This window comes from Hirundo rustica, chromosome 6 (assembly GCF_015227805.2).
Source record: "Hirundo rustica isolate bHirRus1 chromosome 6, bHirRus1.pri.v3, whole genome shotgun sequence".
Lineage (NCBI taxonomy): Eukaryota > Metazoa > Chordata > Aves > Passeriformes > Hirundinidae > Hirundo > Hirundo rustica.
Window position 1 is genome coordinate 40,956,281 of NC_053455.1, and position 12,074 is coordinate 40,968,354.

Genomic DNA, 12,074 nt, shown 5'->3' on the forward strand with positions numbered 1-12,074 from the left:
CTCTGCACATCACTGCTGCTGCCTGGCATGGGCACAGCACAGCCTTTGTGGGAGACTGCTGGGCCTCTCTGCCCAGATGTCTCTCCTTTGCACAAGATGGGGGGCTTTTAAAGTACCCAGCCTTTCCCTGCAATGCTACAGGGACATAATTTCTGGGCTAAAGCCATATCTGGTGGATGTCTGTTCCTCAGAGATATCACCAAAGAAGCGGCTACAAACGCAGGACGATGGAAGTGCTCTGGGGCCCATAGTTTCAGTCTCTAAACAGAAGGTTTTAAAGCATAGGCAGGGCTTGAACACGTTAACCAAGTGCCAGATTAGTCAGCTTGCCGGGGCACTTTGGCAGTGGGGGCAGCGGCTGTGCAGGGCCCCGTGGAGAGCGGTGGGTCCCCAAAGCCCCTGTGGCCAGCGTGGCAGGGCACGGGCTCTGTACAGGCCCAGCACGAGGTGGCACTGCAGGCGTGTGCCATCGGTTATTTCCCTGCCCTTTGTCTCAAAGGATCAAGGAGCCTCTTTCCAGGCAATTAAAACCACAAGCTGATGGCCTGCTTGCACTTTGCCAGAGCACCCTTCCCTAGGAAGGGGAGCAGCTGCCTGTTTGCCTTGCTGCTGGCACCTTACTGACACTGCTTTTGTTCCAGTCAGACAACAGCAAGTACCTCAATAGCCAGCACTCCGATGGCAAGAGCTCCTGCCAGGTACACGTACGTCTCAAAGGAGTTCAGGATCACGGTGTAGCAGCCCTAGGAAAGACAAAACACGGTGACACACACCTGAGCAGCACATGGTGGTGTTCTCACAGCAGAGCCCTCGCTAGGACACGAGGTGCTCTCAGACCCAGGCACCACGAGCACAGCTCTCTCTCATCACCTCACCCAGCCCCACAGCACAGGAGGCAGAGGTCCACGGGGCAGTGCTGGGGAGGGGAAGGTGTTGCTGTAGTGTGGTGGGAGTGGTTCACACCCCTCACTGACCATGAGGAACTGTGAGCTCCTGCAGGGCAGAGAAGAGCAGCCCAGGGAGGAACCCCATCTGCAAAGGGCAGATTGAACACAGAGAGGACACTCAGTGCAGGCGACACGCATCCAAGACTGGCTAGAGAAAAGGATGATTTGTTTAAAGCCGAGGCAGGAGATTCTTGATTCATCTCTCACAGCCAGCAGCTCTTTAGTGGCCCAGGACCTTTTCTCTGTGCTTTCCCCCAAAAGAGGCTGGCTGAACACCTGCTGATCTCACTATAAAAGAATTTCATTAAGAACTCAGGGCCATGCACGATGGCAATTATTCCACATATGAAACACAGCCGCCATCACCCTTAATTAAACTTATTACTGCTAATACAATTAATGGCAGGTAGATCTTCCTGCAAAGGTTTCAGGATACTTCTGGAAATCACCAGGTTATCCTGGCCTCAGTTTTCCCAGCCTAAAATTTCAGCCCTCTGGGAAGTTTCTGCAAACAGGTGACACATAAAGAGAAAAGTAGATTGGAGTTTGTCCAATATGAAAAGTAGCTTCCTCTCCACTGAGAATATACTTCACACATACATTTTAATCCTATCCATACTGCTAGGATGATTTGATCACCTGGGTTTTTTTTCCTTCCTCCCATAATGAAAGTGTTGAAACTGCAAAGACAGCACAATAGGTATGTACCTGTGTCCATGCCAGACCCTGCTCACTGTGAGTGAGGCACAACTGGTGGAGAGAGAGGGAGGGCATGGAGAAGATCCACTCATGAGATCACCCCAGGGGACCCAGACTGCTGGGGCAGTAACAGAGCTGTTTAAAACCATGCTCTTGTCAACATGAGACTGCTCAGCATCAGTTCTCTTCCAGCCAAGTTTCAGCCAAATTTTTAGAGAAAAGCATCCGGCCCAGCAACAAATACTTGTGTGCTTGCCAGACTTCCAACCTTAACCCAGCCTCCAGCATGCTCTGCTCAGCTGGCTACAGACAGGAGTGAGCACAAGTGAGGTCAGCAATGTCCGACCAGCATGGTGGGCCAAGACCTTGACTTTGCTCCAACAATGCCTCAATTCAGCTTGGGATTGTCTCTCCTATTTTTCAGAAGTGCACCACTCTGTGCTTGATGACACTCAACCGTGCACACAGCTTCCACCAACACTCTGGTGACACAGGCTTGCAGGAAACATTCCCTTTCTATGGGAGTAGAAAGCTTCAGCATTACCACTCAGGGAAAACTTTAACCCTCTTTCTCACAATGCATTTATCTTTCTCTCCTTGCTGTCTGTCATCTCTTTCCTCCCCATCTATTCCCAGCAATCAGACCTGGCAGAAGCAGCATGGTGCTGCCTGCTATGATCTCTCACCCAGAGTGCCTTTGCCAACCATTTCCAGCTGCCAGTCAGGGAACAGTTCACATGCTGCTTCCAAAATCCTTTCCTCTCTTTCTCAATCTGTTCTTAAGTGCTGAAAAGAGGACCACTGCCTAGTCTGGAGTGAGAAGGAGGCTTGTACATATGGTCAGTACAGAGCTCTGTTTGTTTAACTAATGCTGAGGTGAACACAGTCAGGGACTTTCCTGGAAAGTTTCTTTAACCTTCTGTCTTGGTGATATTGGAAGGAAACTTGACCCAGCATCAATGGGATGAACTGTCTTGTCATAGTCGAGTATTGCAAAAAAATTGCCAAGCTGAGAGGCCTGGCAAAAGAATCATAGAATAGAACAAAATAATGGTTTGGGTTGGGCAGGACCTTAAAGATCACCTTGTTCCAACCCCTCTGCTACAATCAAACACCTGCCACTAGACCAGGATGCTCAAAGCCCCATCCAAACCTGGCCATGACATTTCTAGTAATGAGACATCCACAACTTCTCTGGACAACCTTATTCAGCATCTCACCACCCTCACAGTCAATAATTTCTTCTGTAATATCTAGACTAAAACTACACTCTTTCAGTTTAAGGCCATTCCTCCTTATCCTATCATTACATGCTCTTGTAAAAAGTCCCTCTCCAGCTTTCTTGTAGGCACTGGAAGTCAGCTATAAGAAATGCCCTTTTTCTACAGTGAAGAGTAAAGAAGCGGAGAAATGCAGCTTTCCAATATTTCTCTTCCTTAGAAAACAGACATGGTTTTCTGTGGCTGTTTAACCCTTGATATTTTGATTGTATATATTGATTAGGAGTCTTTGTGAACTAAATTGGAACCACTCCTGCAGCCAGTTAGAGTCAACTCCATCCCATCCTACCTGACCTGTGCTGGCTTGCTAGTTAACTTCTCAGAGGTAGTTCTAACCTTCATAAACACAGCAGAACTTGATCTAAATTTCCACCTTACCTCTCAATCCCTTAGGAAAATCTTAATATTTCTGGTGACACAGCACAGTATCAGTGTATTCAGTGTATTCAATGAAAGGAGATTTTCAAAATCAGCCATATGCCATCAATTCAAAAGCTGTCAGCAGGAGTGTAATCAGGATGTGAGGTACAGTCAGGACCTGCCAGATTCACCAGTTACCCATGAACACTGCAACCCACTGTGAAGCTCTTTTTCCTAGCATTTGGCATCCCTTACCTGCCGGTTCTGAAACCTCTCATTGCCTTTTAGACAATCTTCCTTGTTGACAAACATCCCTTCCCGGCTCTGGAGCTCTCGCTGGCAACAAGCCTCCGGTATCGCATTTTCTGAAGAGGAGTGTGGAAGGTGAGGAATAGCTTCAAAATCTTCTGGTCCATTCACTCCACAGCAGGCAAACTGGGGAGAGGCACAGGGAAGAAAGGAAGAGAGAATTGTCACCTTTCCCTGAAAGCAGACATGAGAAATCTAAGACCTGTTCTCACAGGGATTGAAGCTTTAGTCAAAGCAGAGACAAAACAACCATTTTTTCCAAAGAAGTGGGTTGTGCTTGTACCTTGGAGCTTCTGTTTCATTGAAGTGTATATGAAGCCCCACTGTTTCTATGTCGTACTGTAGATTCTAAGGTACTACTGGGAATTTTGCTGCAAACTACGCAGGGCTTTGGGTTATATCCAGAATGACTTGCTTGAGATCACACAGCAATATAATCCAGGCTCCCAACCACCCTAACGGCCAGGATTGTTGCTGTTCAAAAGCACTGCTAGGTGATTTGAGTAAGGTCCCTCTTTAGGATTCCAGTCAGATGCTTTTTAAGGATTCAAGTCATACTCTGACTCTGTCTCCTTTCAGTCAGCAAAAGGATATGTCTTTATTAAAGTCCTGAATCAGCATGAAGGGTAGCAATCTTCCTTTCCTTTTAAGATTAAAATTGACTTTTCATCTGCAGAACCTGATGTCCTGCTTTTCAGTCCTGAAGGGATACACCGTGGGGTGTATGGAGCACTAACACGTGTACACACACACACATACACACACAAACACAGAGAAATTAAACTTCTTGTGGTAGGTAATAGCAGCTGCAGCTCCAATGACCGTCGACCTGTAACCTGCCCAATTAGGGATGTAATAACAAAGTCAATTGTGATGGCTAATATTTCTATAGTGAAAATATTTCATTAGGCACACTCCTGCCTAAGCAAAACATTAGTTAATGCCAGCTTTTGGCTGCTGTTGGCTGGGAATAATTCTGAAGCAGTCTGCAAGATGAAAGGCCCAGAGCAAATGAAGTGATATCCAGTTGCAGACACCTCCACTGCTCTCCATGCCCAATATTTTAAAACTCCAATGCCTCAGGCTTTGGCAAATCAGGTGACCTTGATGCAGTCACTAGGAGTGTCTCTGTCTCAGGACTGGTGGCAGCTCCATTTGAAGAAGAGTGACTGCCAGCCAAAGTCTCACCTCCCTCCAACCACAAGCCCTGGCGCTAGGCTGGACACAACAGTGGAAGCAGGCTGACCCTGGGAGAGCTGAGGGTGTGGGCTGAGCAACGTGTTGGTGACCACTGACCACAGGCAGAATGGGACTGGTGCAGTCTGACTTACTGTGATCATAACAGAGTTCCAGGTGGAAGAGAAGACGTCCGTGTCGTTGTTCCTCTGGTAATGCTTCTTCAGCTCCTTGGTGAAAAACTCTCTGGTCAGCTGAAATGTACAGACAGGTGGAAATGTAAAGGCTATTGCCAGCACCTTTCCCAAGCATTTCCCAAAGCTCCCTTCTGTGAATGCTGGGGTTTCTTTGGTTTTTTGGGTTTGTTCTTTTTTTTGCAAACCTCAGAGGAGAAACATGTGGCAAGATTTTGGCTGAGCCATATCTATGTAGAGGATGAAAGGGACCTGTGGAATAAAACTGTCACTCATTAAAATCAGGGACTAAACTACACCTGTACTTCTAAAATAATGTTTACACTTAAATGTTGCTTTGTTTTAGGTTTTTTGTTTGTTTGTTTGTTTTTTGGGTTTTTTTGTTGTGGGGGCTTTTTTTTTTTTTTCCCAGCACTATTTGAAAATATTTAATTAATTGAAACAGTCCTAAACCAGATTTCAGAAAGGTTGTCAAATCCACACCCAAACTACTTTTTCACTTGCTGTGCTTCATGAGGACTGCAAGCAAAGCATGATTTTCCCCTCCATTTTTTGGTCAAACCAGTTAACTACCTACTAACAACAGGGGAACTGCTCTGAATTTACTTCAACAAATGAGAAAGCAGAATGAAGCCTTAACATGAAACTTTCTGGAAATGAAAAAGAAGTAAAAAAAAAATAATGAATAGAATCTAACAAAGACAGCTTATTAATCAGAAAAAACCCCACCATTTGCTTGACAATGCTTTTGATTACCTAAACTAACCTGCATACATGAAGAAAAACATTCTCTTTGTATTTGTGTTTAGATGACGTAAGCATTTTCCTGAATGTCAACAATATAAATTATTTGAATTTCATTTACCCCTGTTTATATTTACAGTAAAACAGAATAAATCCCCAAACAATTTGTTTCAGAGTCTTCTCAAGAAGTTAGACACCTTGAAATTACATTTACTTAGGATTACTCTCAGGAGGGATAGTAAACATACAATCCTGATAATCTTGTTAAACTGAACATCCCAGTTCAATCTTGCTGTCTTTCTGTCTCTTCAGGACAAAAACTTCAAGAAATCCTCCATGTTCCCAATAGGTCTGGACTTGTGTGTTCTCCAAATTGTCTTGTGATTTGTGATCCACGCAGGCAAAATCTTCTGCCACTGCAAAAGCCACAGTGAAGGGGGCTGGACTTGGCTGGCTAGAGCGCTGCTGTGATGTTGCATATTTGTAGGATCAGGAATTAAGCTGCCTGAAAAACACCCTTTTAATTCCCTCCCGTTGTTCATACAGCACTGCTGACGCAGTAACAGCGACTGCTACAAGCTGGCTTCAGGTTCTTGATATGCAACGTGAAATATCTCACACACACATACATATGTATGAGCTCCATGGGCGGGCACAAAAGCACAAGCACAATACTGTTTGTTTTGCTTGTATCACAAAATGTAAGGATAAAAAAAAGAAAGGGCTCTAGTGAGTTTTAAAAAGACCCTGCATACCACCTAATAATGACTTCTCTTTTACAAATATAAACAAAGGCCAAATATAATTACTACATCAGTACTGGGTAAAACTTTGTCACAAATACTTGAATCATGCAATTAGCTCAATCTCAGTACCTTTAATTAGTTATGCTCTTAAATTCCTAAATTACTTTTTTTGGGACGGAGATTAACTCTTTTTTTTTTTTTTTTTTTTTTCCCTATTGAATATTAAAATAGCACAGGACATGGCATTTTTCCCTTGGGAATTTGTGTGGTTAGAAGATGCTGAAATATGTTCTTGGTGTTCTCTTTTCCTTCCCTTTCTCTGTGTACTTTATCCACCCAGCATCCAACCCTGCAGACAGCAGCACATTTTTCTGATGCTCGTCTGTTCCTGAAGCACAGACTTTGAAATTGATATTACTGCTGGTAATAATCCCAGCTGGCTGCCTTTGTTGGGGTCTAAAACAAAAGAGTAATTTAAATATAATGTGAAATCTTTATTTTGACAGCAGCAATCCCAGAGGAAAATGTTCAGAGTTTGTGTGTGATTTTTACAACACTTGGCCTAAAACAAAGCCTAGTGCTGGAAGAGTACATTTGCCAGGAAAATAACTGACTTCATTTTGTTGGTCTTAAACTACTTATCCTGACCATCTCAGAAGAAGAAGAATGGGGCCAAAAAAAAAACCAAACCAAAAAAACAACTTCTTCTTCTAAAAAATTGCTGACAAGGGAGGATGAAATAAGACAATCCTACTGCCATGCCCATGGCCCTCCTCTAGCCAAAACAAGTACAGGCCCTGATGAGGTCGGTGCACGTTGGATATTTACGGCAAGAACCATTCAGAAGGGAGCAAAGGACCTACTGATAAAACTAGAGTTTCACACACACTTTGACGACACAGTTGTGGCAGCTGAAGCCATGAACAGTAAGGGGCTGCTCAGCTGTGTTTTGGGTGGGTGCCTCCAACGCATGCATACATTTACATGGCAGTGAATGAAGCGAGACTGTTTCGTCACAGCACTCGAAAAAAATAGCTTTGCTGGGATTAGTGCAGCCAGATAAAAGGTGTTTAGAAAAAGAAGGGCATTTCTGCACAGCAGAGGCATGCTGGCACGCCCCAGGAAGGTCACAGCCTTCTCATGCTGCACTGTGCTCAAGGATACTGAATGCTGCGCAAGAGGCTGCCTTCATGGTGCCTGCTTGGGAAACAGGACACGCTTCTACCCATCTACATCGGCCTGGAGCATTCTGATGTGGCTGGCAGACTAGGAGGCATGGAGGTGCAGTCACTAGGGCTGCCCTTCCCATTCCTGCAGTGCCTTCCATCTGAGGCCTCTGCTCAGCTGAGGAAGGTTTGTGCTCTTTAGCTTTTGCCTCCTGTCTGAGGGAATAGAGGCACCAGCAACCAAGGTGGTTTGCTTATTAAGTGCTAGAACTGGGGCTAAAAATCCAAACATCTGGGCTCCTTCCGAAGCCCTGCCACTGGACTCTTCTCTTTCCTACCATCCTGCTTTCTTACTTGCTAAGACAGTTCACTAATAATCAAATATCTCTCCAGGGTTTTTCCCTCCCAGACCTCTGAAGGGCACAAAAAGAGCCATTCCTATTGCTCTTTCACAGTCTCTCTGTAGTGTTCATGAAAGTCATTATTTTATGGGTGAACTTGTAGATGAAAAAGGGTTCTCCACCCCCAAAACCTTCTTTTCAAAGGGAAAGAAACTCTGGTAATCCCATGGCTGATGAACAGTGGCCTTCCTCTTCAGAGACTGCTTTTAGATAGCTCTTTGGAAGTGCAGCTGGATTTGCAGGTCACAGCAGCTCACCTTCACAAACACCACCTTCACTTATTCCACCACCTTGCTCTGCTTTGCTGACTCCTCCTCTCATGTCAAATCTCAATGGAAAACATCTCTTTTCTCCCTTATTTTTGGCTCTTGATTTCTCTCACTCTCTTAGCTGTTAATAATTTAATCCCACTGAGAATTTGGGAGCTGGTTTGGATGTAAAACTGTACAAGAGAAAGCTGCACTGAACATTGTCTGTAAAGCAAACAGATAAAGTATCTTTTGTCTCATTTTATGTACCCAGAGAGGCCACAGCCATATGGACTGGTGCAACAACAATCACAGAATCCCACTTGGTAAGCTTTGAAGAAATTTAGATTGGCTAAATGTGCATTTGCCACCATATGCCGTAAAAGCAATTTATTTTGCAAGGAGAAGAAAAGCACATCTGATCTTGACCTTAACTTGCTACTCTTAAGAATTCTTCCTGTCACGGGATCAATGGAAGACCACCTCTGTCCATCCATCTAGCTCACCCTAACCCAAAGGTGACAGCAAAATTGGCCATGAGAAGCTTCCAAGTCAGACAAGCTACCACTACAATATACAGCAACACCAAAACAAGGGCTATTTTTTCAGAAGAAACCTGAGGAGAGAACAAATTACAAGAACTCGCAGATCGAGTTTGACTTCTGCATAGAGCCATTTCCAGCTATGCTGGGATCTGACGCTCTTCATTCCTTCCCATTTAAGCCCTTACAGTCAATCATTCTGACAGAGTGGGAAGCTGGTGATACAAACAAGGAGTCAAGCTCTAGAAAGATAGAAGTTTGTTCCCCTTCAAGTTTTATCTCACAAAACACTGCCAGATGCCACAGAAGTCTAGAATAACCACTGTGAGCTTATCTTGCAAGATAACATGACCTTAGATGTCCTGTGGCTCCCATGGGAGTCGAAGGTACCGATGCTTTGCCCAGAAGCAAGCTGTAAGTGAGGAGGACACATCAGAAATGCAGTCACCCCACACCCAGGACTTGCAGAAAGCCTGGGCAGTTTCTTGTACCTTTTCCAGGTTTCCCACAGAGAAAGGGGGAGGTGGGAGCCATCAGCTGACAGCTGCCTGCCCTGGCCCTACTCCCCAGGGATCATGTTCTGTCACAAAGCACATACCCGGGTCTGCAGGGCAGTTTCTATGTGTGCAGTCTGCCCCTTGTGCTGAACCAAAGGAATTCTCTAAAAATTCCTAACAGCAGAGCTGTAATGACCAGAAGACACCAGACCCCCCCATACTGCAATATGTTTGTAGGTGTTCCCATAAGGGCATGGTCTCGAAGCCTAAACTGAAATGGGGCACCCATTTTTGTGCAGAGTGCCATCCCTTCCCCACTGTCTTCAGAACCGAGGCAAAGACAAAAGACCACCAACTCATAAATAGAAAAAATGTCCTCTCACTACCTCTCCCCCAAGCTGATCCTACTATACAAACACCACACTCTCTTGCTGTGAGCCTCCTCAGTTTTTATTATTTTCTATCAAAAGCTTTTTAAAATGAATAACCTTAAAAGTATATCCTGATTTAAGAAAGTCATCATTATACATGGCCCTGCTTTGCTCGTACCACATTTCTCTCACGTTCAGTACAACAAATGTGCTCTATGTCCTCTTGCTACTGGCAGAGGCAAAATAAGCAGTCACTAGTGACCACTTCTACCAGTCAATGTCTTTTCACAGCCATCACCCAGAAAAGGATGGGCCTACTTCAGTCAGCCTCTCCTTTGCACATGTGTGAACATGAAAAAAAATGCACCAACCTTTGCTGTTTAGAGAAAGGAATGAGAGTGTGGTTACTACTACAGTAGTAGAAGTTTGCCATTAGCACAGGGGAGGGATGATGGCCATATAATAATATTCATTGCAGAAGAATAGAGAAAGGCTACATCATATGAAGCTTTGAAAAGAAGAAAGAAACTAAGCAGGGTGATAAGTGGGGAGAGATTTGCTTAGGGCAGGTCAGGGGGATATCTTACAAGCAGCATTGGTAGGAGTCTGGTGGGCAGCAGAACATGCAAGATCAAGAATTAATAGGATTAGATTTATATGAGATTTTTTTGCACTGAAGAGCAAGCATTGGCTCTGTCTGGAAAACGGGAGTTTTCAACTATTAATATTAAACACATGTTACATTGAAAAAGGAAAATAGTTGCTTTTAATCAGAGTGTGACTTTATTATAAAATTTCTCTCTGATGGAATGTGCAGCTGGTTTGGCTGCAAGAGAATCAGGAAGGCTTTAAAAGACTCTAAAAACTTCAGGAGTAAGTGTGTGCCCATAAACTCTCCATCCTGCACTAGCCAGGTTAGTTAGCATTCCCTGACATGCTGGCAGTTCTGCAGACAGGGTAGTAACGAACGAGGTTTGGCTGATATTTGAATCAGTCACTGTACAGACAAATCAGCCACTGTCTAACGCCCTGCTCCAGCAATGTATAACCCCACTGGGGCCCAGAGATTGCCCACAACAGATACTTACATTTTCTCTGAATATAAAAGCCAGGATTGCAGCTGAAAGCTCCGCCAGGAAGATTAACAAAATAAACATGAAGAACTGGAAGAGAGAAGATAAAAACAACAAACGTAGCATTAAATGTGTGCAGTAGGTAGTAGGAACACGGGATTTTGCTAGTCACCAAAGAGATGGAAAAAATAACTAAGGAAACACTTTTTTCCCTCTGGCAATTAAGAAACCACATGAGACAGTCACTTGAAGCACACACATTCCCTCTCTGACCTCATCACAGGACATGGCAACTTGTGACACTTTTGCCTGGTTGTAATGAGTAAAAGCGTGTAAGGTTACAGAACCCGTAGTATCCCTTGATAAACCCACACCAGGTCAAAACAGTAAAGTCTACTTTGATGGAAAAGTTCTATAATTGTTTATAAAACTTCTATAATTGTTCTATAAAAGTTTAACCATGCTCACACAGGTTAAACTGTCCAGACACAAGTATAGGTATCACATGTAAATGGACACACCCCCCTGATCTTAATACAAACAACACAAATTTACTGTAATATAATCACAGCTTGTTTTCTGTGGAAGGAGGAAGTGGGATATACCCTCAAATATTTATACCCATTACCTTAAATGGACTGTTTTCATTTCAGGACAAAATTAGGCTTGGTTAATATCCCCTCCACACAATGGGGATGCACTGAGTTAAGTCCTAATGACACAGGACCTCTACAGAAAGTTGATAACACACCATAATAATTTAATTTGATTATGCAAGAATCATCCCTGTCTTGTGTGGTATCTAAAGTGTGCATATTCACATCCTTTAAGATAAGGACATGCTGCAGACTTGACAGAAAGCACAGCCTGCACATTGATAGTAAAAGAGAAACAGGCCTCCAGGTTGAAGTAAAACTCTTACACTTATGTCATCATAATTTTAGGAGAAGGGAAGGAAAGCAGAACAGAGAGGCACACAGCTGTTCAATCTGAGCTGGAACTATATTTCATCCTGTTGTCTTTGCAACATACCACTGCTTCTAAAAGTCTGAAAGTTTGGTTTTCAGTCTTACCAAAGGCACCTTTTTTTGGTGAGGTTACCAAGCCTGAGTGATCCGCTGTGCCTTCACTCCCCATCCCACAGAAGTAAATCAGATGCACTTAAGGGGTCTCGTCCTGCTGTGGGGGTGCTGCTCCTGGGACCTGAGCACTCAGGTACTCAGCAGTGTTTCCAGCCCAGGATGAGTGATGGGACTCCTCAAATTCTGCCTGTTCTTGTGACCAGTTCTCAGTGACACTGATGCCTCATGTTAATTTGATG

The 12,074-nt window shown here is 44.1% G+C and overlaps 1 protein-coding gene across 8 annotated transcripts in view; it reads right to left on the reverse strand.

Annotated features, from left to right (window-relative positions):
• The window catches only part of TSPAN18 (tetraspanin 18), a 122,767-nt gene that overhangs the window by 3,863 nt on the left and 106,830 nt on the right, over positions 1 to 12,074 (reverse strand). For all 8 annotated transcript variants that reach the window (XM_058421241.1, XM_058421244.1, XM_040068608.2 and 5 more), the window contains 4 exons: positions 10,769 to 10,843; positions 4,927 to 5,025; positions 3,542 to 3,721; positions 660 to 743 (listed from right to left, as the gene is read on the reverse strand). In XM_058421241.1, the coding sequence (XP_058277224.1) occupies positions 660 to 743; positions 3,542 to 3,721; positions 4,927 to 5,025; positions 10,769 to 10,843 (438 nt within the window). The remainder of the gene's footprint in view (positions 1 to 659; positions 744 to 3,541; positions 3,722 to 4,926; positions 5,026 to 10,768; positions 10,844 to 12,074) is intronic.